Below are 22,778 nucleotides of genomic sequence, written 5' to 3'. Positions count from 1 at the left end.
GAGATACATGGGAATCGCTGATAAGTATTTGTACATCCAGCAAAATATATGTAAATTTATTGCAAATGCACATTAATTTATTTCCTCAGGGAAAAAAATGTTAATTACTGCTATCGTCATTTCTTTTTAAAAAACAGGCTTGCTGAGAAATTGCAACTGTAGTCTCCCTTCTGTAGATTATTGACATTTCCTATTATATTATTTGTGACTTTCCACTGGATTCTCAGTAGGTCTATAACTAGAATATTTGATCTTAAAATGTGATGGATGTTAGAGACATTTCATGTTAGTAAATCTTACACAGAAGCATTTGCAAGTTCTGTGAGGAGTAGTTTCTTTATTCCAACTCTCGTGATTTCTTCTGGTAGTGATAATAACTTAGAAATACCTCCCTTGCATTAACTTGGGTACACGGTGCCTTGTAATTCTAGTGGGCTTTCCATACCTTAAAGAATTTGAGACCAGGGGCACCTGGGTGACTCAGTCGTTAAGCGTCTGCCTTGGGCTCAGGTCATGATCCCAGGGCCCTGAGATCGGCCCGCATCGGGCTCCCTTCTCCGCGGGAAACCTGCTTCTCCCTCTCCCACTCCCCCTGCTTGTGTTCCCTCTCTTGCTGTGCCTCTCTGTCAAATAAATAAATAAAATCTTAAAAAAAAAAAAAAAAAAAAAAAGAATTTGAGACCAGGCTGCTTTCAAGGAGCTCTGTGTAGTGCCAGCCATGTAGAGATGGGCTTTACAGCCAATCCTTATAAAGGTAGTTTATTTTATGCATTGCCTCTAAATTGTGATAAATGTAGAGGAATGTTGCACATCCCCATAGCTCTGCTTAGCTACTTGTCTGTATTGTCTTATTTGTTTGTTGGCTCTTGTTTTAAGAAAGGTGGCTTTCCCTTAAAATGACTGTGTATATATTAATTGTTTTCAGAAGAGAGTGTGTGTTGGAAATGAAGAATTAAGTAAATTAGTGGTATACCAACAAAGTCAAGCAGTAGTGGTATTTAGAAATAGGGAGGTTATAAAATAGGCCTGTTATGAAGTAGGAATGTTCATCCTAGACAATTATCAAATATATGAAAGAGAAACACAAGTTTTTGAGTTTTCAGTTTCTAATAAACAAAGTGTGTATTTAGGCAGGATTTTGAAAGATTTTTTTTGATCTTGAAGGTGGGGAGATGGAATTCTTTATCCCTCACTTTTATATAAACCTGTGTTGAAAAGATTAACTTCAAGCCGTTAAAGTCAGCTTGACTGTCCTAATAAAATTTTGGAATTACTTACTTAAAGACTAGAATTAATACTAAAAGTAATTTCTAATTTAATACAGGCTGTTGCAAAAAGTGCTTGTTACATTTAAAAAATAGTGTATTTCTAGGGGTTTCCTTAATTTTACTTTATTATAAAAACAAATACTTTCAGGTCTTTACCTGAAAGTATTGATTTCATTGAAATTCGGTAGATGAAAATTTGGTTTAAGACACTGGTAATATAAGATGTCATAGAAAGATAGGCTGGCAGTTACAACTTCTAATCATGAAGAATGAGACAAATATCCTTACTATCTTAAAAAATGTCATGAGTATGTCTTATCAGAGCAAAACTCTATTTAGGATCTAAGTTTCATTCACCAAAAATTTTCTCTTATAGACTGTGATGGATGTGTAGAACGTTTTAACCCCCATAATTCCAACTATAAAGAATTTCTGGGATGCCAGTAAATATTCAAGAAGCAATATTTGCTGTAAAATTTTTAAATAATAACAGTGAAACTCAGAATTTAGGCATCTGAATTTGCCTGTAAATATGAAAAATAATTACCAATTTAAGTAAGTAAAACTACTTTTGTGAGTATGGAGTATTTTATTAGGGCTAATCCAAAACTTTGGTAAACTGAAAATCAGAAAAGCTTGCTTGCTTTAATCTGTAAATAAACATCATATATATTAATGGTATTATCACACGTAAACGTGTGCACAGTATCTTGGTTTTCTAATACAGTTTGAAAGTTGAAAAATCTAAAATCATTATTTAAGGTTTTAAATCTTGTTTAGGTGGTAAGTGCCTTCTAATGATGAACATACATAAATTTAGATTGTGAAGACTTTCTTGTCTATATTGTTCAGTTTGTCTTTTTTCTATTTTAGGTGATATTGGAAATTATTATTATGGACAGGGTCATCCCATGAAACCTCATAGGATCCGCATGACCCATAACTTGCTGCTAAATTATGGCTTATATAGAAAAATGGAAATATATGTGAGTATACCTTTTGATAAATATTCAGGAGTGATATTTTTTTTTCCTTAATCTGCTTTGAAATGATTATTCCCTTTGAAGTGCATTTAGCAGATGAAAAGGCCTGGAAGAAAACAGAAAATCCTCTTTTTGTTTTATTCTTCAGAGAAATAGAGTGTGGGAGTTATGACCTCTCTTGTCCCTCTTCCTCAGCCATTTCTTAAGTTTCTCGTACCCTATCTTTTCACATTCTGGAGAACAACTCAGTGTAGCATACTAAATATCTTTGTTACAGTAGTGGTTGACCTGGCTGTGCTGCTGAAGAGTTGACCTGGGACTATTATAAAAGAACTATGTAGAAAATTCTACAAATATTTATTGGCATATGGAACAATCTGTCAGTGGGCATGCACACAGTACATCTAACATTTAGGATACAACCGCCTTAAATGTTTTTGCACTGATGGAAGTATATATAAACAAATGCAAGACACAACAATTCTTGCTTGTTTGAGGAGAAAAGAAAGACTTGAAGCAGTTAGCAATATTGGGTGTCTGTGGGTTACTTTCTTTCAAATATAAACATTTACAGAAGAGGAGTTGGATAGGTCTTCCTGGAAGCCTTTTGGGAGAAGTGTGTGAATGAAATTGAGCTCTTGGGAACAAGGCAAAGGATAGGCAAAGGAAAGGAAGAGAGATCATGAACAAAGACTTATAATTGAGAATGAGTCTCATTCTCACTGGTTATAGAACAGAAGGTTTATGATGGAAAATGAGAGAAAGTAGAGTTTCTGAACACAGATTCAACTTTATAAGCGTTGACCCATTTCCACTAAAATAAAAGGAGTAATTAATATAATTATATATAGTTGGGGTCATACCTGTCTAATGCTTTTAAAGGAGTAGGAATTAGCTTTGGAATTGATTACTGTTTTCTGAAACACACATGTATAAATTTGGATTAGCTTTGGAATTTATTTTGTTCTGGCAGACCTAGTTCTTTTGAGAGGACAATTAGGGGAAATTGTATACCTTGTGTTTGATGACTCTGATATAACCAGTTGTAGTTACACAATTCTGACATTTATTTTTCTTCACAGAGGCCCCATAAAGCCACTGCTGAAGAAATGACAAAATACCACAGTGATGAGTACATCAAATTTCTACGTTCAATAAGACCAGATAACATGTCTGAGTATAGTAAGCAGATGCAAAGATGTACGTTTCTATGTTAAAAGTATATATTAGTATTGATAAGTATAAACGAGTATTCTTAGAAGCTTATCATTAGAGTTACCCAAATCTAGGTATACTGCCTGATCTAAAATACTTTTTTAAAGTAATTATTGGTTTGAAAAGTCAATGTAAAAATACTAATAAAGCTACTTTATTTTTAAAAATTTTTTTAAAGATTTTATTTATTTATTTGATGGAGAAGAGAGAGAGCACAAGAGGGGAAGCAGCAGGCAGAGGGAGAAGGAGAAGCAGACTCCCCGCTGAGCAGGAAGCCTGATGCAGGGCTTGATCTCAGGGTCCTAGGATCATGACCTGAGCTGAAGGCAGACACTTAACCAACTGAGCCACCCAGGCGACTCGGAAAGCTATTTTAAATTAAAATAAATAAATAAATAAAAACGGGCTCCTGGGTGGCTCAGTTGGTAAAGCGTCTGACTCTTGATTTCAGCTTAGGTCCTGATCTCAGGGTCTTGAGATCAAGCCCTGAGTTAGGCTCTGGACTCAGCACAGAGTCAATTTGAGATTTTCTCTCTCCCTCTCCACCCCCCCTCTCAAATAAATAAAGAAATAAAATCTTTAAAAAACAAAATCTAGGGGTGCCTGGGTGGCTCAGTTGTTAAGCGTCTGCCTTCGGCTTGGGTCATGGTTCCAGGGTCCTGGAATCTAGCTAGCTCCTGCTCGGCGGGAAGCCTGTTTCTCCCTCTCCCATTCTCCCTGCTTCTGTTCCCTCTCTTGCTGTGTCTCTCTGTCAAATAAATAAAATCTTTAAAAAAAAAAACTACCTGAAGCCTGTTGGTCTGCCAGACTGCCAAAGAGCTGTTTGGATGTTCCTCTATTCTTTGTTTTGGTCCCTTGTTAACTTTGGGATAATGGATATTGGTGGGGAGACCTTACTCCCCTGCTTTTTTTTTTTTTTTTAAAGAAAAGTAATTATACCTCGGTTGGCCTTAGCCTGGTATATATATTTCTTATCTTCTATTTGTGTGCTTTAGTTAATGTGGATTGTAATATATAATCTGTTTCTTTCCTTTGTTAGTGAAACTTTTGATTTTCTTCTATAGTTTTCTTTTTTATATAGATAAAAAGTATTTTATTGTTAGCAATTGGTTGGCTTGAAAAAGGAATGCAAAATGTCATCATACAATGCTTGGAACAGTGTTTTTTTTAAAGCTTGATACTGAAGTTCATTCTCATCAGTGTTTCTGTTCTGTAGACTTCTGTAGTCTTCAGTGATGATTTTTTAAAAAAGAACAACTTCAGTAATACTAAATTAGTGTAGTTGCTAGACATCTTACACATTTATAGAATTTTGTATACATTTCTACTATAGATTATTTCATTTACTCAATAAAATGCTATAATGTAAATAGAATGTATTACTTATCCCTGTTTTTTTGATGGAGATTCAGCCTTGGATTAAAAGTTATGGGTAGATAGGGCAAGTGAATTAACAGGATTGATTTAATACATAATACTGAATTATATTAAGATTATGATTATATCTGAGCGGTAAGAAACTAAAATCCATTCATTATAGTGCTAATAAATTATGGGTATACAGAGCTATGTAAAATAATTACCCCTGTTTTTTTAAGAGGTAATAATTTGGGGGGTGGGAAGAGGCTGAGAATGGTCATGTACATAATACGTCCCTTTTATCCTGTCAGTACTAAGGAACTAAATACATTGCGATGTGTCATGTATCTGTATGTGTCGTTTCCTTGTGCTTTATATACCCCTTCCTTGTATGTCTTGGCTGTTAAGAACCTAGTTAATTCCTACCATCCTTTAAGATTGGGTAGGCAACTAGCTGCTTTATCTTTTTAGTGCTCAGTAAAATACATTTCAAAGTTAATGGATATTCTGTGCATTTAAGAAGTTTTAGAGAAAGTAAATCATAAAGGAATTAAAATTGCTTAAATTTTTTAGAATCCTGATTAATTTATTGTATGTTTAAGGAGAAATGCCTCAAATTTAAGTGCATGCTTTAATTAAATCAAATGCCTTTTATATTTTGATGGCTATTTTTTTAGTAATAGAGCAGAGATTATTCTATAAATAATCCTGGTAAGATTTGGTGGTGGTGTTTTGTATAGAACATTTTAATTACCTTGGATAAAAGGATAAATTATATTTTTAAATAGCAAAGTTTAGATTTCTTCTGTGATGTGTGTTCTATGATTGCATCAAATAAAAAAGTATTTGTAAGAAATCGTTTTTGATGGGCGCCTGGGTGGCTCAGTTGATTAAGCGACTGCCTTCGGCTCAGGTCATGATCCTGGAGTCCCAGGATCGAGTCCCGCATCGGGCTCCCTGCTCAGCGGGGAGCCTGCTTCTCCCTCTGACCCTCCCCCCTCTCATGTGCTCTCTGTCTCTCTCATTCTCTCTGTCTCAAATAAATAAATAAAATCTTTAAAAAAAAAAATCGTTTTTGAAAGAAAACCTTCCATTAATTCATAGAATGGATTCTAACTGAAATCCATCTTTCACAGTTAATGTTGGAGAGGATTGTCCAGTGTTTGATGGACTCTTTGAGTTTTGTCAGCTTTCGACTGGTGGCTCAGTTGGTAAGTGTGCTGATTCAGATTTAAAAATTGATTTAAACCTGGTGTGTAACTTTTGGGTTATTTGTTTAAAGCAAAAGTTTTTAGTGGTAGTGGATTTTGATAACAAAAAGTAGTCTGTATGTTTATAGTAGTACAATTGTCTTTAAAAAAATTCACATGTTTGGGGCACCTGACTGGCTCAGTTGGTAGAGCATGTGACTCGATCTAGGCATCATGAGGTCAGGTCCCACATTGGGCATAGAGCTTACTTTTAAAAAAATAATAAAAGTAGTAACCTTCTTTCTTTAAAAATAAATAAACCCCATGCTTTGTGAGCATTATGACTTAGACTTTTTGTTTCTTCTGTTGTATTCACTTAGAGATTTCTCTCCTCTCTTCTAGTTACCACTTTCCATAAATACTCTTATTTAATCAGATCACATCTATAGGATAATATTTATCCAAGGAAAAACTGTTGTTAGTGTCCCAGACAATGATCCTTATCTTTTTGTAATTTTAAACTCTTTTACTTCTACATGGCATACTCTTTCCTATAGGGCTTTTGTCTAGTTGTATTAATTTTTTTATTTTAAACACTTTGGAAGACTACCCTGTCTTGTCTTTTAGCTGGGGCTGTGAAGTTAAACCGACAACAAACTGATATGGCTGTTAACTGGGCTGGAGGATTACATCATGCTAAGAAATCAGAAGCATCAGGATTCTGTTATGTTAATGATATTGTACTTGCCATCCTTGAATTACTAAAGTAAGTTAATTTATGTTGATATTTTTCTTATGAAAAAGTTTTAATTAAAACAATATAAATCTATAACCTTTAAAAAAATATCAAAGAAACAGTAGGTTAAAAGTAGTTCAGTGGTGAGTCTTCTATGGATTTATTACAAATGGTTGTAGAAATACAGGACATTTTCCCATTCCTTGGATTAATAAGAATGAGAAGTGCATATACATGTTTAAAACTCCCATTAAATACTCTTTTTAAAAAGACTAGAAGTAGTTTGGAGATTTAGATTTGAGTTACAGTTTCAACTAATGAGAGATGACAGGGTCCTGGAAGTTTATGTTTTAACATTTTGTAAGTTTTAACTTTTGAAGGCAAAATTTGAAACCTTGTGTTAAAGGAAATTGGTTCATTGAATGAGTCTAGCCAATTGCCTAGTTTCCACATGGAATGGCCTTTGTTCTCTACTAATGGGTATAATTATGTCTAAATTACTAAAGGAGTTAGTTTTAAGGTTCCTTGACTGCAGTTTGAGAGAGATCTATAGAGGGACTTAGGAATTGAAATTTACCAAGTTTTTTTTTTTTTTTTTAACCATTATCAGTTGTAACATGTCTTAGCAGATTCCACTTCAGAATGTAGTGACTTAGTTTTTTCTCGGTATCAGAAATGTTCTTGCCTCTAGTTATTCTATGCATACTGTTTATAGAGGCTTATTTTTCCATCATTTAAAATTTGGTTTTGACTCCTCAGATAAACAGCTAAAATGTTTCAGTTAACTCAATGAGAGCCAAGGAAAACCACTTGAAATTATTTGCCTTGGTTTTTAATTCACTGTTGATTTTGGTTCTTGTATTTTCATCTCTCAGAAGTGGTTCTTGCCCACATGCTTATAGCCTTAAACACGTTTTAACTTAATTTGTCTAGACATATTTCTTTAAGTGGTGTGATCAATCATGATTTAATTAATTGACTATTGATAAGCCACTTATGAAACACTCAGAAACTTATTTGGCTAACAGCTTTTTTATTATTTTTGTGAAGAAAGTCTACTATGATGAGACATTCTGCTTTTTTTTTTTCCGTAACTGCTGAATGGTGCTTTCCTGTGAGTTGAGAATATTCTAATGAGTTCTTAGTTTGATAATGTCAGTTTATATTATTTTCTTTTAACATAGTGGTGGTATCTTTATATAATAAACACAGAAAGCTCTGCCATTTAATTTAATAACAAAATAATCCTCAGTTCACCATGCCATAAAAGTGTGACATTCAAAGTTCATTTCCTTTTCTCTTGTTTTGACATGGTAATAAGATGTCACAGTATGGTGATATACATGGCTCTTAAAACGCATTCAAGCTATAACTGCATCACAGCAATTTGTAGCGTTCCAGGCAGCACGAGGAAGTGATGAAAGTACCAGCTGTGGTTTCTGTCACAACTACTCTACTTTGCAGTTGAAAGCACAAAACAAGCCATAGATAATTTATAAACAAATAAGCATGGCCATGTTTCGGTAACTATTTATGGACGTTGAAATTTGCATTTCCCTTGTCACATATGAAATACTCTTGTTTTAATTTTACTTTTCAGTGATTTAAAAATGTAAAAACTATTCTTACCTCAAGGCTTTACAAAAAGACTCTTGCTCAGATTTGGGCTATGCACCATAAATTGCCAACCACTTTTATAATACTGAAAATTTACTAGAGAGATGTTTTAAAGTAATCCTGTAAGTACTGTATAATCTTCAGTTGTTAATATATAGAAACATGTAGTATGTTTTTAAAACATGTAGAACTGGACAGATTTCACGGGGAGAGTAAATACATTTTCTTACCTAGTTTGGGGCCAAGGGAGGACTTAAAGATCTAAGGCTCAAACCTGTAACTTTAGATATTTGAATGGTCTCTTAGGCTGGAAATAAAGTAAGAAAGGGGATTAAACATTCTGAAATGCAAGAGCTCAAAAATAGGTTTTCTGAACCCATGGTGGTTCTTCCCATCTTTTAAAACCTTTTAAAAAGTTAACTGATGGCTTCGTTTTCAGGTATCATCAGAGAGTCCTATATATTGATATTGATATCCATCATGGTGATGGTGTTGAAGAAGCTTTTTATACGACAGATCGTGTAATGACTGTATCATTCCATAAATATGGGGAATACTTTCCTGGAACAGGAGACTTGAGGGTAAGACTGAACTTCAGTCTGAATAAGAATTATGATATAAATATTAGGAGACCTGAGGAAGCTAATAATCTATCTAAACTAATACTGTTCTTGAGTTACTCATTTGAAACTTGTATGCAGAATTGAGTCATTTTACATGCTATAAAACATTTGCTAGAGTTCACTTTTGTTGACTATAAGCAAAAATTTAGTGATAACTGAGAGGATTTTTTTTTTTTTGCTCAGCCATTTTCTTTGGTTGAGTAATTATTTTTGAACATCCCTGAAGCACAAAGAAATTTTCTAGATGTTTATTTGCATCTTCAAAACCTCCTTGATAGTAGCCAACATTGCTGTTGATTGTAAAGATTGGTAGAAGAAAATAACTAAATCTTTTAGGTTCTTGTACTTGCCCTCCTTTTATAATCAGTCTTGATTTAATAGGCCTAATTTTAATCTCTTCTTCCTTAGGCTTCTGAAATTTGTAGTCTATATCATTTGGAGAGAGAAAGAATACCATAGCTTATCCTGCCTGCCTGTTACATTAAGTGCATTTATTTCTTTTATATTTCTGTTATCTTCTTCCATTTAGTGCTTTTTTATTGTATGAATGTGAAAATCACTGGTCAAAACTTGTTTGTACAAAGTTCCTGAAGTTTTTTTGCTTCGCTTGTTTTTCTTGAACCAGACTATGTACATGTTGAAATTTATTCAAAAATTTAAATAGCCTTTTTTAATTCAGCCTGGATTATATGGGAAATTTCTCTTATCATGGCATTCAGTATTCTAAGTTATTTTATTAAGGTTATTTTTCATGTCTGTGGTATGTAGTTAGAGCTACTTAGCCACCAGAAGTTTGAAGAGTGGCCTTATTTTTCAAGTATGTGTGGTTTTTTTATTTGACCACAAGATGGTGCTCTTTCAGTAAGAGTTGTGATGTGAAATCTTTCTTTACTTATAAATGGACAGAAGGTCAATTGTTTAATTTATTTGAGTTTAAATTATGTGGCTTTTAAAGTTGCAAATGTATATTTTCAGTTCCATGCCTGTTAGCTCCTTCAGTGCCTTTTCCCCTTGGTCTTTTTAAAAAAAATTTTTTTTTTTAAATATTTATTTATTTGACACAGAGAGAGACAGCGAGGGAAAGAACACAAGCAAGGGGAGTGGGAGAGGGAGAAGCAGGCTTCCCGCGGAGCAGGGAGCCCGATGCGGGACTCGATCCAGGGACTCCAGGATCATGACCTGAGCCGAAGGCAGTCGCTTAACCAACTGAGCCACCCAGGCGCCCCTTTCCCCTTGGTCTTAACTTACATACAGTATTTCTTAGAGTTTGACCCTCAAACTAGCAGTATCAGCAGCTCCCGGGAACATACTGTCAGGTCTCCGAAACTGGTTCTGCACACTAACGTTAGAGAACCACTGCTCTAGACCGGTAGAATTCCTTGGTCTACAGCCATTGTACTCAGTGAAAATTCAGCAAAGCCTTCCCAGTTTTAAGCTTAAAGAAAGTCTCTTTTCAATATAATCGTAGTTAATCTCAGAAATGGTGAAACTGGCCTCTGTTCATTTCTGACAGTATTCTTATGATTGAAGTTGTTAGAAAGTATTGGAGAATGGGTGTTTTTTAAAGGTTTTAGAATGACTTTCAATTTCTCTTTTACTCACTAAACATTTTACACTTACTATATGAAATGTCATCATAATATTTTCCCTTTGGTTATTATAAAAGTGTCCCCCAAATTTTGTAAGGAAATCAAAATGAGTCATACATGGAATTATATTTAGAATTTCATAAAACTTATGTGTATCTTTGATGTTAATTTAATAGACATTCCCTTTCTACCTACCAATTTATTCTAAATTAGAAAAGAAAGCTACTTTGAGCTCAGGTCATTGTTAAAACTGCTTGCATTTATTAGTTCAGGAGTCTAAGTAGAGGAAAAAAGGGTATGCTAAAGGAGCAGTTGAGGAATAAGATACGGGAGGGATAAAGCTTGGTGCAACAAGGGCAGCAGCTGAGGTGCCAGCTTTCGGCTAGAGTGAGATGTGCTGACCAGCTTTCTGTGTTCTAAACTCTTAATGTCAGAGTATATTCCAGCAGTTTAGTTTTTAGTGCAGAATTTTAAGGATTCACCATGCTTTAGTTTATCCGCATCTGAATGGTTTGTATTTAGTTATATATAAACATTTAGATTTCTTCAAGAAAAATTGTTGGAGGGAGATAGGTAATTCCACTACTTTTTTTTCCTTGGAAGTTGGGTCATGATAACTCTCATATTGGAAAATAAGCTATGTTTTTTTAAAATGAATCAGAGATAAAGGAAGACTTGTACAAAAGCATTAGTAATCCTAAAGATTCATGTATATTGAGACATAACTTAAAAGACATAAGAATTAGGCTCTTGGGTGGCTCAGTCGTTAAGCGTCAGCCTTCGGCTCAGGTCGTGGTCCCAGGGTCCTGGGATCGAGCCCCATATCGGGCCCCCTGCTTGGCGGGAAGCCTGCTTCTCCTTCTCCCACTCCCCCTGCTTGTTTTCCCTCTCTCACTGTGTCTCTGTCAAATAAATAAAATATTAAAAAAAAAAAAAAAGACATAAGAATCCGTTACTGCCAATTCTTTGGTGTTGCAGGTAAAGAACTATTTTGTAGCAATTTTTGTGCTATACCATTTCTTCTAGGAATTAGATGTGTGTGTGCACTCCAGTACATTTACACACATGCATCTGCGCATTCATAATATATATACAAATAATATATGTAGTGTGTGTGTGTATGTGTGTGTATTTTATAAGTGTGTATGTATTGCTGAACCCAGCTCTCAGTTTCTCTTGCTTTGGGAAGTACTAATACCCAGAGTGGAATTTATTCAACAAATAGAAACAAAATTTATTTCAAGCCTAATTAAAGAGTAGATTTTGGTGCTGTAGTCTGCAGTTGTCAAAACTTGAGGAAAGTAGGAGCTTTTCTTTCATCATAAATAAACTTATACCAGAATGTGAGCCACAAGAGCAATTCTGCATTATAGAGACAGTTGTCCTGCACAATTCTTTGGCTTAGAGTATTTATTTTCTGTAGTTTTACATATTCTGTTCATGATTAATTTCTTGGCCTAATGTAATTTTGCCTTTAATTGTTAAATTTCTTTTCTCCCCAAAATAACCATTACACATTAATTGGAATTGGTTCTGTTCAGCTTAATAAAACAATCCATTAATATTGGAATTTACACCTATTCTGTATTACTTCCTTTCTTCACCTAAAAGATGAATTCAGAATTGGATATTGTTACCTAGTTTTTTAATCTTGTAAAAAAATATTTAATAAACATGTCAAGCATTTTTACTATGAAACATTTTCTAAGAACTGTTTGTGTGTTTTAGGATATTGGTGCAGGAAAAGGCAAATACTATGCCGTCAATTTTCCAATGAGAGATGGTATAGATGATGAGTCCTATGGGCAGATATTTAAGCCTGTAAGTATTATTATTTTCAAAATCAAAACGGAATTTTAAAATAATTTTACAGATATTAACATTTGTTATCTTGCAATAGATTATCTCAAAGGTGATGGAGATGTATCAACCTAGTGCTGTGGTGCTACAGTGTGGAGCCGACTCGCTGTCGGGTGATCGGCTTGGTTGCTTCAATCTGACGGTCAAAGGTAAGCAGTTTAATGGGTGATAGTCCCAGGAACATGTTGTTTTTTTTTGCTTTCTGACAACTTCCCGTAAAAATTATCATTATAATTTTTTGCCTCCTGTATTAGCACGTTTTGTATTTTTCATTGTTTTTTGTCGAATATATGTATGCATTTGGAATTGATTTTTATAACTATAATTTTTTTTTTTTTTAAGATTTTATTTATTTATTTTAGAGACAGAGCACAAGAGCGGGGAGGGTCAGAGGGAGAAGCAGACTCCCTGCTGAGCGGGGAGCCCGATGCGGGACTCAATCCTGGGACTCCAGGATCATGACCTGAGCCGAAGGCAGTTGCTTAACCAACTGAGCCACCCAGGCGCCCCATGATTTTTATAACTATAATTAATGCTGTTTCAGTAAACTAGGTTTTTTATTTTGTTGATACATTCATACATGAGTAGTTTTATAAAGCTTGCAGTCCTAACCAAGGCAGCCATTTTCAGTGTTTTCGGTTGCTCCTTTTGATGTTTATCTTTCTCCAAGTACCATGCAAACTAACTTTATTTTATTTTATTTTTATTTTTTATTTTATGTTATTTTATTTTCAAGTAATCTCTGCACCCAACACGGGGTTCGAACTCAAAACCCCGAGATCAAGAGTTGCATGTTCCTCAGGGCTCCTGGGTGGCTCAGGAGGTTGAGCATCTGATTCTTGATTTTATTGCAGGTCATGATCTTTCAGGGTCGTGTGATTGAGCCCTGCATTGGGCTCTGCGCTCAGCGGGGAGTCTCCTTGAGACCCTCTCTCTCCCTCTACTCCTCCCCCTGTTCATGTTCTCTCTCTCTCTCTAAAATAAATAAAATCTTAAAAAAAAAAAAAGAATTGCATGCTCCTTCAACTGAGCCAGCCAGGTGCCCCAAACTTTGTTACTTTCAATTTTAGCTTTGTATATTCACTTCCCATCATGGAAGAAGAGGGATTTAGCCCTTTTCACCACTTTGTCCCCAACACATGCATACACTCTTCCAGTATCTTCCTTTTTACAGTTTAAATCTGGTAATTATACTAGAATTTTGGTGTGGCATTTAGTGTTTACAAAGTCATCAACATTAAAGCACTTTTTAAAGGCTTATCAAATTGTTCTTTATTGTATAACTTGTTTTTCTTGCCTAATTTTTTCATTACTTGGCTTTCTCTTTAATCATTATTAAACCACCGGTATCTAAATAGCTTCAAATGTTGAGGTGCATCAAGTATTCCATCATTTTTACTTTCTCGAAGAATAGCCTTCTGACCTGTTATTGTTTGGATGAGTATCCCTTATAGACTTGGTAGAAAAAGAGCTCTTTGCTTCTCTTTTATATGCCCTCCCTCCCCCATTGCTCTTTCCTAAGTCTTGCTCTTAATTTTTGTGTCATTTTGGTGGAGCACATTCTCAATAGCTTTCTAAGAAAAGATGTGTTGGGGGATCAGGAGTGTAGCACCAAAAATTTAAATTTGATCAAGTGTAGAAATTTTAGTGAGTTCTTAAAATTTGTTATATGGGGATCAGTAATGAATATTGTACATGATTTTGTAGTTTTGCTTTTGAATTTTCAGTTAACAAATGGATGTGCTTGGATTGAATTGCCTCATAAGATGTGAAGAATTCTCAAATAGAACTTTCCTAAAATGACTGTTGACTTAAATGGAATTAAATAACTAAATCCAGATATTAAAGTCTTTTATTTAATGTTATGATTGCTTCTATACCAGTTAGCATTAGAATTAATGGTATAATCTGTTCTGCTTTTATTAGGTTGAACCTACAAACTTGATTGCCCCTTTTCTTGGTAGGTCAACAGTGGTCAAATAGCAGTTTCTTATCGTTGAACTTAGTGTGTTGAAAACCTTCTGTTGGCCTCAAAATGGACATGATCTTCCTAATGTACAAAATGGGTATTAACTGTATGTTTTCATGTCCTAGCACTTTGAGAATGCTTTGATGCTTTCATACTTAAAAGTAGTAGCATTCATAATCATAAACTGCAGTGTTTTACTTTTACAATAATCTATGTTTCAACTGTTAGAATTTCTGTTGTATAAAGCACAAAGGATATTTATAATCCCAGATCTTAAACTTGATTCTGTTTTCTCCTCTGCCAGCTTCAATTTAGATTTCTCAGGTCTTTTGAAACCCATTACCTCTTGTCCATCTCTTTTCTACCTTCATTTATGTTGTTACTGTATGTTCTCTGCCATTCTTCATTTTTTATAGGTTTCAGTTTTAGCCTTTAAAAAATTCCCTTATACTCATTTTTATCAGGTTTTGAGAAGAAGGAAAGTATTTTTGTTTAGCTATCTTTACTCAGAAGTCTATAAAAGCTAACTTTTTGTTTATTTTGTCTTTAAAAATAGCGAAGTGGTTTTTATCTATTATAAGAAGCCTGTGTTTTTCTAGTAGCAGTAATAGAAATTAGGTTATGAATTTTATAGTGCAACAGTTGAAGAATACTCAGTGGAAATGCTCACAAATATACAATTACATGAGGAAAAAATCATTAAATCTTACTAACTCAGAAGGAATTGGAAGGAAATACTTCAAAAACTATCTTTGGATGATGGAGTTTTAAAGTTTTTTCTTTGTACTTTTTTGATTTTTTTCCAAATATTCTTCAGTAAGCATGGATTTCTTCTATAATTGAAAGTTTTTTTTTTTTTCTTTAAAGACTGATTTGTATGCCTGAATGATTGCTATATTACTAATACTGGTAACTAACTTATAATTAATTATTAAAAATCATATTTATCCAAAGGAAATATTTCATTTTTATATTAAGTTTACTTTCTATTCAAATTTCTACACATAGGTGGTTGTTGAAGTATTTCTTATAGTAATAGATAGTAATTTTATAATCTTAGATAAGTTAAGAAAATTACCTAATAGTACTGCTACCTGAAGATAAGCTACAGTTAAACTTTGTTGTATAGCTTTTCATAATTTGTCTGCATATGTTTATATGGAAAAGTGGTAAAATTAAATTGTGCATGTTGTAACCTTTTCTTCCCCATGTAATGTCACATGAACATAGGATCTTCATACGACATAATGTCTTCCTATGTTAATAAAGATAAGTGTTCTGTTCATATTTTTAATCTTAATTTAGTTGTATAATTCACTTTTCTATTAGGGACACTTGTTAAAATAGCCAATTATATCTTACTGTGTTTTATATATCATTGTGTGAAAGGTATTTAAAAAACTTTAGAAATTTCTTGAAATTTTTACATATTCTTTAAATACTTAGAAAAGCCGTTTTGGTTGAATAAAACTTTTTGTTTGCATTTATTATCTTTTTAAAACTTATTTTTCAAACTGTTAAAATATTTAGATTTGTTGTTACCCAAATCTTTTTTTTTGTCTCAGGTCATGCTAAATGTGTAGAAGTTGTGAAAACTTTCAATTTACCATTACTGATGCTTGGGGGAGGTGGATACACAATTCGTAATGTTGCTCGATGTTGGACATACGAGACTGCAGTTGCCCTTGATTGTGAGATTCCCAATGGTAAGTGTTCTTATTATGATATCTTTATTGGGTGGAAGTGTTAATATATACAAGTGGACAGATGGATGATTACAGTAGATTCCAAACCATACAAATAGGAGAGCAGTCACTTATAAACATTTTCTTGGGGAATATTTCACAGCTTGAATCTGGATTTTGTGCATGGGTTTGTGTGAAAACTGAGCTTTTAATGTGTCACTTTATTTCATTGTTTTTAATAGAATTGCCATATAATGATTACTTTGAGTATTTTGGCCCGGACTTCAAACTGCATATTAGTCCTTCAAACATGACAAACCAGAACACTCCAGAATATATGGAAAAGATAAAGTAAGAGATCATTGAAATGATTTGATAACATTTCATCTTTATTTTTATATAGCAGATGTTTCCTTTGTCTTTTTCAAAAGCATTTGAAAACCTTAAGATTACTGATTTCTTTGTTTTTTTCTGAGATAAAATGTATGGGCTTCATAGCTCAAAAATATTTCCATTTTCTATTACTTATGGATTTTTAAGTTTCAGAGGGCACTGTAAATTGTATACATTCTTGCTTTACATGAAATTTTCCTTTTCGGAACATTTTGGAAAAGCTTTATCTCCAAGAACAAAGTGTTTAGAGAGCTATTGTAGTACACAGACCCAAGTTTGTATCCTCTCTCTCTCTCTCTCTGCCACACACTAGTTTTGTGACATTTGGCAGGTTAATTTGCCTTTAGGTTATATTTTCTCATCACTGAAATGGGGGGATGAAATAGAACCTACGTTCTAAATTTTGAGGATTAGATGGGTTAATGATAGTCTGTGAAGTATCATGCTCTTATGTTATTATTTCAACTCATAGGTTAAGTCAGATAAAAGATGAAATTTTTGCTTAATGTTTCCTCTTACATTTAAGAGGAACTTGAAAAGAAATGAATTTTTTCTAATAAATTTGCATGTGTAATTTAGACAGCGTTTATTTGAAAATTTACGCATGTTACCTCATGCACCTGGCGTCCAGATGCAAGCTATTCCAGAAGATGCTGTTCATGAAGACAGCGGAGATGAAGATGGAGAAGATCCAGACAAGAGAATTTCTAGTAAGATAATGCCTTGATGTGTATTCTGTTACATTCTTCTGATTTGTTAAAAATATCACTACAGATTAAAGGTTTTAGTGGTCCAAGAAATTCGCTATGGGTTATGTTTCATGAGGACACTAATATTATTGTCCTTTTTTTCCCATTTTTAATCTTACATAGATTTAACTTTTTTTTTTTTTAAGATTTTATTTATTTGACAGAGGAGAGAGCACAAGCAGGGGGAGCGGTAGGGAGAGGGAGAAGCAGGCTCCCCGCAGAGCAGGCATCCTGATGCGGGGTGCGGGGTTCAGTCCCAGGGATTGGGATCACGACTTGAGCCACCCAGGCGCCCCTAGATTTAACTTTCTTATGCCTTAAAGCCTGATTTGAGCGTCAGTGTTTTTTAGTTCATGTGACTCTCTATATAGGAGCACCTAGGTGGCTCAGTCGGTTAAGCATCTGACTGTTGATTTTTGGCTCAGGTTATGATTTCAGTGTCGGGAGATCGAGCCCCACGTTGGGCCCCGTACTGGGTTTGGAGCCTGCTTGGGATTCTCTCTCCCTCTCTCTCTACCCACCCACACATGCATGTGTGCATGCATGCTCTCAAAAAAAAAAAAATTTAATGTATATTTGGGAATGAATTGGAAAGTAATACCATTTATCCAAAGGAGAGTGAGTTCAATAACATTAAACACCTGTTTGATTCTCTAGCCTCTCATTCCACTTAATATTGATTGCTAGAGTTGTAATACAATGGTATCTCTTGTGGTGTAGACCTTCTAACATACTTGATATTAATGATATTTTTAATGTTGTCTATCTACATCTCCTTTTAGCTCTGAAATAAATGGTCACTCCTTAGGTAAAGGCATTATCCCTACCTCCTGTTAGTAAAAAATAGTTTTTCCCTCCAAATTTTTTTGGTGAGATTCCCCAAATGTTTTTCATGTTTCTTTGAATTATACTTCTTCCTAGATCAAATCTAAATTTTCAGTATTGAACAAACCATGCATTCAGTTCTAATCTTAAGATTATTAAGCATCTGTTACCCTGTACTTTTAGATGTGGAAATTGGTTGGTACATTTTACATGAGTGTGTAACAATTATAAAACCTGTAACTGCCTTTGTGAACTTTTATTAAAATCTTTAATCAGTTCGAGCATCAGACAAACGGATAGCTTGTGATGAAGAATTCTCAGACTCTGAGGATGAAGGAGAAGGAGGACGTAGAAATGTGGCTGATCATAAGAAAGGAGCAAAGAAAGCTAGAATTGAAGAAGACAAGAAGGAAACAGAGGACAAAAAAGCAGGTAAGATTTATTTTTTGGTAAATGTGTTTTAATTGTAAGTTTTTAAGATGAGCTTCACTGCAATTTTTTATGAAATCCTGAAGTCAGTTGCACAAGTATTAAAGGGATGGTTATGCTAGGTAGATGACTTTTTTCCATGTGGTAAGTAGTGCTTAACCTTCTAAATTTTTTATTTAAAGCTCTGTTAATGTTACTAGTCACATTTGCTCTTACAGAAAACCTTCTTACCTTCTCTTGCTGACATAGACATAAAATAGCAAACACCACACTGTGATACAGATTGGGTAAGAAGACAAAGTGGTTATAGATCCATTTGTAGTCTGTGAGCAGAGCTCAAATTCTAAGATAGTTTTCAACTACCTGAAGTTTATTTGATGGGAATAAGACACAAAAGAAGAGTTAACCTTAGACCAGTTTCACCATTGTGAAAAAGCTGAGAGAGTAGACTTTGCTCAGAAATTGTTTGGTGAAAGCATAAAAACTCTGAGGAAAGATAGGAAGGTATTTGGAAGCTGGGTTGGAGGGGGGAGGTATAATACTTTGATGCCATAACTTAACTTAAAAATGCTGCTAGCTTGTCTCATGACAAAATGATGCTTTAGGCAGAAAATTTACTACTAGAATCTATTACCTTTTATCTGAGTTCCCAGAGCACTTATACATATCTTGGTCATTTTATTTAACATAAATTATAATGCCTCGTTACAGGATTTTATGTGCCTCCATGCTAGATTGAGCTCCTCGTGCCTAGGGAACACAGTATCTTAAATATCTATATTCTTAACAGTGTGTTTCTTGATTGAATGGATACCTGATACCTGTATATAAGTAATGGTGATGAAGATGAGTTTTAGTTGGCTGTTAATTTTGACCCTGTGGCATGTGGAAAAACTAATAGACGACAGACATACTTGGCCAGCATCCTTTTCCCTATATCTGTCACATTGAAGTTTTTTTCTTTTTTACTAGAGAGGTTAGGATTCCCCAGCATATCTGACACTTGCAGTTCTGTTCTTTTACTTGTGATTCACTCCACTGTAGGCTACCATTCTCTACCATTTTATAATTTTTTTTTTTAAGATTTATTTATTTATTTATTTGAGAGAGAGAATGAGATAGAGAGAGCATGAGAGGGGAAGGGTCAGAGGGAGAAGCAGACTCCCTGCCGAGCAGGGAGCCTGATGTGGGACTCGATCCAGGGACTCCAGGATCATGACCTGAGCCGAAGGCAGTCGCTTAACCAACTGAGCCACCCAGGCGCCCCCCATTTTATAATTTTAACTTTTGAATGTATCACAATGAAGGCTCCAATCCGCTACATACTAATTGACATCCAGAAATTCCACTTATGTCTGAGGTAAGGAGGGCTTAGCTTTAGCTGTAGGGCTTTTCTAGTATTTTTCATTTCTTTCACCATCAGTACATATTCTTACCATTTTTGGAGTTTCTTCTCATTTTAAAAATCTTTAGCTGTTTTGTGCTTTTTTTTGCCCCCCCCCAAATGGGAAAGCACCTTCACTAGGGTGCTACTTGTCTGTCATTGCTATTCTAGCTAAAAATGAGAGTACCCTTTGATCTGGCTTAATGACCTCGTAGTGGATTAATCTCTTAGTATTTAGCTCCTCAAAACTGCTGCTGCTGATAATGATAATTTAAAAAAAATTATTTTGTGGTGGCTCTTCTTTGTTTAAAATCCTTTGTCTTACACATAAAGAAATACTACCATAGAAAACTTTTTTTAAAAATCTGTAAATCAGAACCTAAAGTTGGGGCCATTTCTTTTTTCTTCCTCCCTTTCCCAGTTCTGTTTTGGCCCTTTGAAATTACTAAGTTTACATATCCAAAATTAAGCCAGAAGTTGAAAAAAAGTCATAGTATCCTTATTATCACACACATTTTTTGTATTGTAAGTGAGACCAGTCCCCTGAAATGTCTATGTAGAATGCTTAATAACAATGTTTATAATCAGATATCTTTATTGTCAGGTCATTGCTTCACAACTTCAGTTCATGTTTCTTTAAAGAAATTGAGCACATTTGGGCTAATTTGTTTTAGTAATCTTGGGTTTGTAGTGTTAATGTTACCATTTTATTTATTTTTATTAGAATGGTAAAGTTTTAAGACTTACAGAGTCTGGGTTAAAAGTGAGTGGTGTAAGCAGGAGGATTTAGCCTCTACTGTGCCCCTGGGCTTATCTTATACTTCAGTCCCAGTGGTCTTTCAGTTCTTCCTTCTAAACTGTTAGCTCTGTCTTGGCTGGGGTGCGTGGGTGGCTCAGTCTTGGTTAACCATCTGCCTGTGGCTTAGGTTGTGATCCCAGGATGCTGGGATCGAGTCCTGCATTGGGCTCCCTTCTCTGCTGGGAGCCTGCTTCTCCCTCTGCCTCCCTTTTTCTCTGTCTGTCTTTCATGAATAAATAAATAAAATCTTTTAAAAAGTTCTGTCTTGCCTCGAAATCCTTTTAAGTTTTCCTTCTGTTCAGGTTACTTCATCCCTTTTCCCACCCAAAAGCTGTTCATTCTTAGGACTCTTCACAAATGTCACTTGCTGTGGTAGCCTTTCCCAACCCCCCTCAGTGCTGTGCTCATATCTGTAGGCTGAACTTCTCCACAGCACATATCCCAGCTGTAATATTGTAGTATAAGGGAAACAGAACTTCAGAAAGGCAGGACTTATGTTGTCACATTGACCCCTTGAACCTCTGTCATATTTAGCAAAGCTTCTATAGTTACTGAACTCATGAATAGTAATATTGTATATGACAGCTTTTTATATTTCAAGTATATTTTAAAATGTGTATATTTTGTATTTTAAAACAGGCTTTAATCTCTTCCCAATTTTTGTTTTTAGATGTTAAGGAAGAAGATAAATCCAAGGACAGTAGTGGTGAAAAAACAGATACCAAAGGGTAAAGTATATTCTTTATCTAGTAATTTTTATATATTATAAAAATAATAAATACATTTACTTTGGGTGTGTATGTGTGTATTCTTTTGAGAAGTGCTGGACTGAACTTGCTTGAGAGCATCAGTAAGTTGTATGAGGTGCTCTAAATTTTAGTCCATATTGGTGCATAAGGGAATATGCCATCTTAACCATCAGTTTATGTGTTGGCTGTTCATCTGTTACTTACGTAGCTTGCCTTAAAAAATGATAAGGACTCGAAATAATACTGTATAACTGCACATAAATCAGTTTGTACTCTTGTATGTATTGTATCTGAGACCTTTTGCTTTTAACTTTATGTGATCTTTTCATGGTTCTCTTAATTTCTATATATGTGAATTTTTTTAGTGTTGGGAGATGGATAAATTTAAACACTGGGCTAGCATAACACAATTCATGATGCAGTTATGTTTAGCAAAATCATTATTGAAGTTTTTATCTCAGAAAGCATATAAATACTTGACCACATATAATTTTGTGCTAGCATTTGTAGGATAACTTGGAATAGATTGTAAAATCACTGGAAAGATTAAGGGAGTTAGTACTCCAAAAACAAGGCATTATCGTGTGTTTCTGGGCATGACCCTACAGGACCTTAATATTTTTTATGTTGCCTCTTTTAACAGAGCCAAATCAGAACAGCTCAGCAACCCTTGAATTTGAATGTCTCACCAATTTCAGAAACCATAAAAGAGTGAGAAAATATTGGGAAGAAAAATTTTTTCTTTTTGAAGACTTCTGGCTTCATTTTATACTACTTTGGCATGGACTGTATTTATTTTCAAAATGGCTTTTTTTGTTTTTGTTTTTCTTGGCAAGTTTTATTGTGAGTTTTCTAATTATGAAGCGAAATTTCTTTTCTCCACCATGCTTTATGTGATAGTATTTAAAATTGATGTGAGTTATTATGTCAAAAACTGATCTATTAAAGAAGTAATTGGCCTTTCTGAGCTGATTTTCCATCTTTTGTAATTATCTTTATTAAAAAATTGTACTTGGATTGTCTTTTGTCTGTTTATTACGACATGAAATCCTTTTTCGGGGGCTAATAACATGACTTTCTGTACAATTAGAATACACTAGGAGTGAAAGATAACTGATTACAACTTCAAGGACATCCATTTACTGTTCAGGAAAGAGTATTTTACAGTACTTATTTCTTAATGCAATTGCAGTTCTACCATCTTGTTTTTTATAGTTTGGCCAGTCACTACCCGTGAAGATTGGCATCTCATTATAATAATTTATCTCTACATTAATAATACAAGCTGTGCGATTGAAATACAGGAATTATATTTGAGCTGCACCAAAGATTCCCAAAAATTGGAAATGAAAATTC

General features: G+C 34.3%; 1 protein-coding gene across 2 annotated transcripts in view; it reads left to right on the top strand.

The window, feature by feature from the left end:
• Positions 1–22,439, top strand: part of HDAC2 (histone deacetylase 2) — a 30,511-nt gene extending 8,072 nt beyond the window's left edge. For both annotated transcript variants that reach the window (XM_034990305.1, XM_034990304.1), the window contains exons 2-14: positions 2,142–2,254; positions 3,334–3,451; positions 5,962–6,036; positions 6,643–6,781; positions 8,808–8,949; positions 12,309–12,401; positions 12,481–12,589; positions 15,975–16,115; positions 16,337–16,445; positions 17,067–17,197; positions 18,338–18,493; positions 21,344–21,401; positions 22,066–22,439. In XM_034990305.1, the coding sequence (XP_034846196.1) occupies positions 2,142–2,254; positions 3,334–3,451; positions 5,962–6,036; positions 6,643–6,781; positions 8,808–8,949; positions 12,309–12,401; positions 12,481–12,589; positions 15,975–16,115; positions 16,337–16,445; positions 17,067–17,197; positions 18,338–18,493; positions 21,344–21,401; positions 22,066–22,096 (1,415 nt within the window). In that variant the 3' untranslated portion in view covers positions 22,097–22,439. The remainder of the gene's footprint in view (positions 1–2,141; positions 2,255–3,333; positions 3,452–5,961; positions 6,037–6,642; positions 6,782–8,807; positions 8,950–12,308; positions 12,402–12,480; positions 12,590–15,974; positions 16,116–16,336; positions 16,446–17,066; positions 17,198–18,337; positions 18,494–21,343; positions 21,402–22,065) is intronic.
• Positions 22,440–22,778: the final 339 nt, after the last annotated feature.

Source organism: Mirounga leonina, unplaced genomic scaffold, assembly GCF_011800145.1.
Source record: "Mirounga leonina isolate KUSES-001 unplaced genomic scaffold, KU_Mleo_1.0 Mir_53, whole genome shotgun sequence".
In the NCBI taxonomy this organism is placed as follows: Eukaryota; Metazoa; Chordata; class Mammalia; order Carnivora; family Phocidae; genus Mirounga; species Mirounga leonina.
Note: the sequence above shows the minus strand (reverse complement) of the source record. Positions and strands in the feature narration are given on the sequence as shown.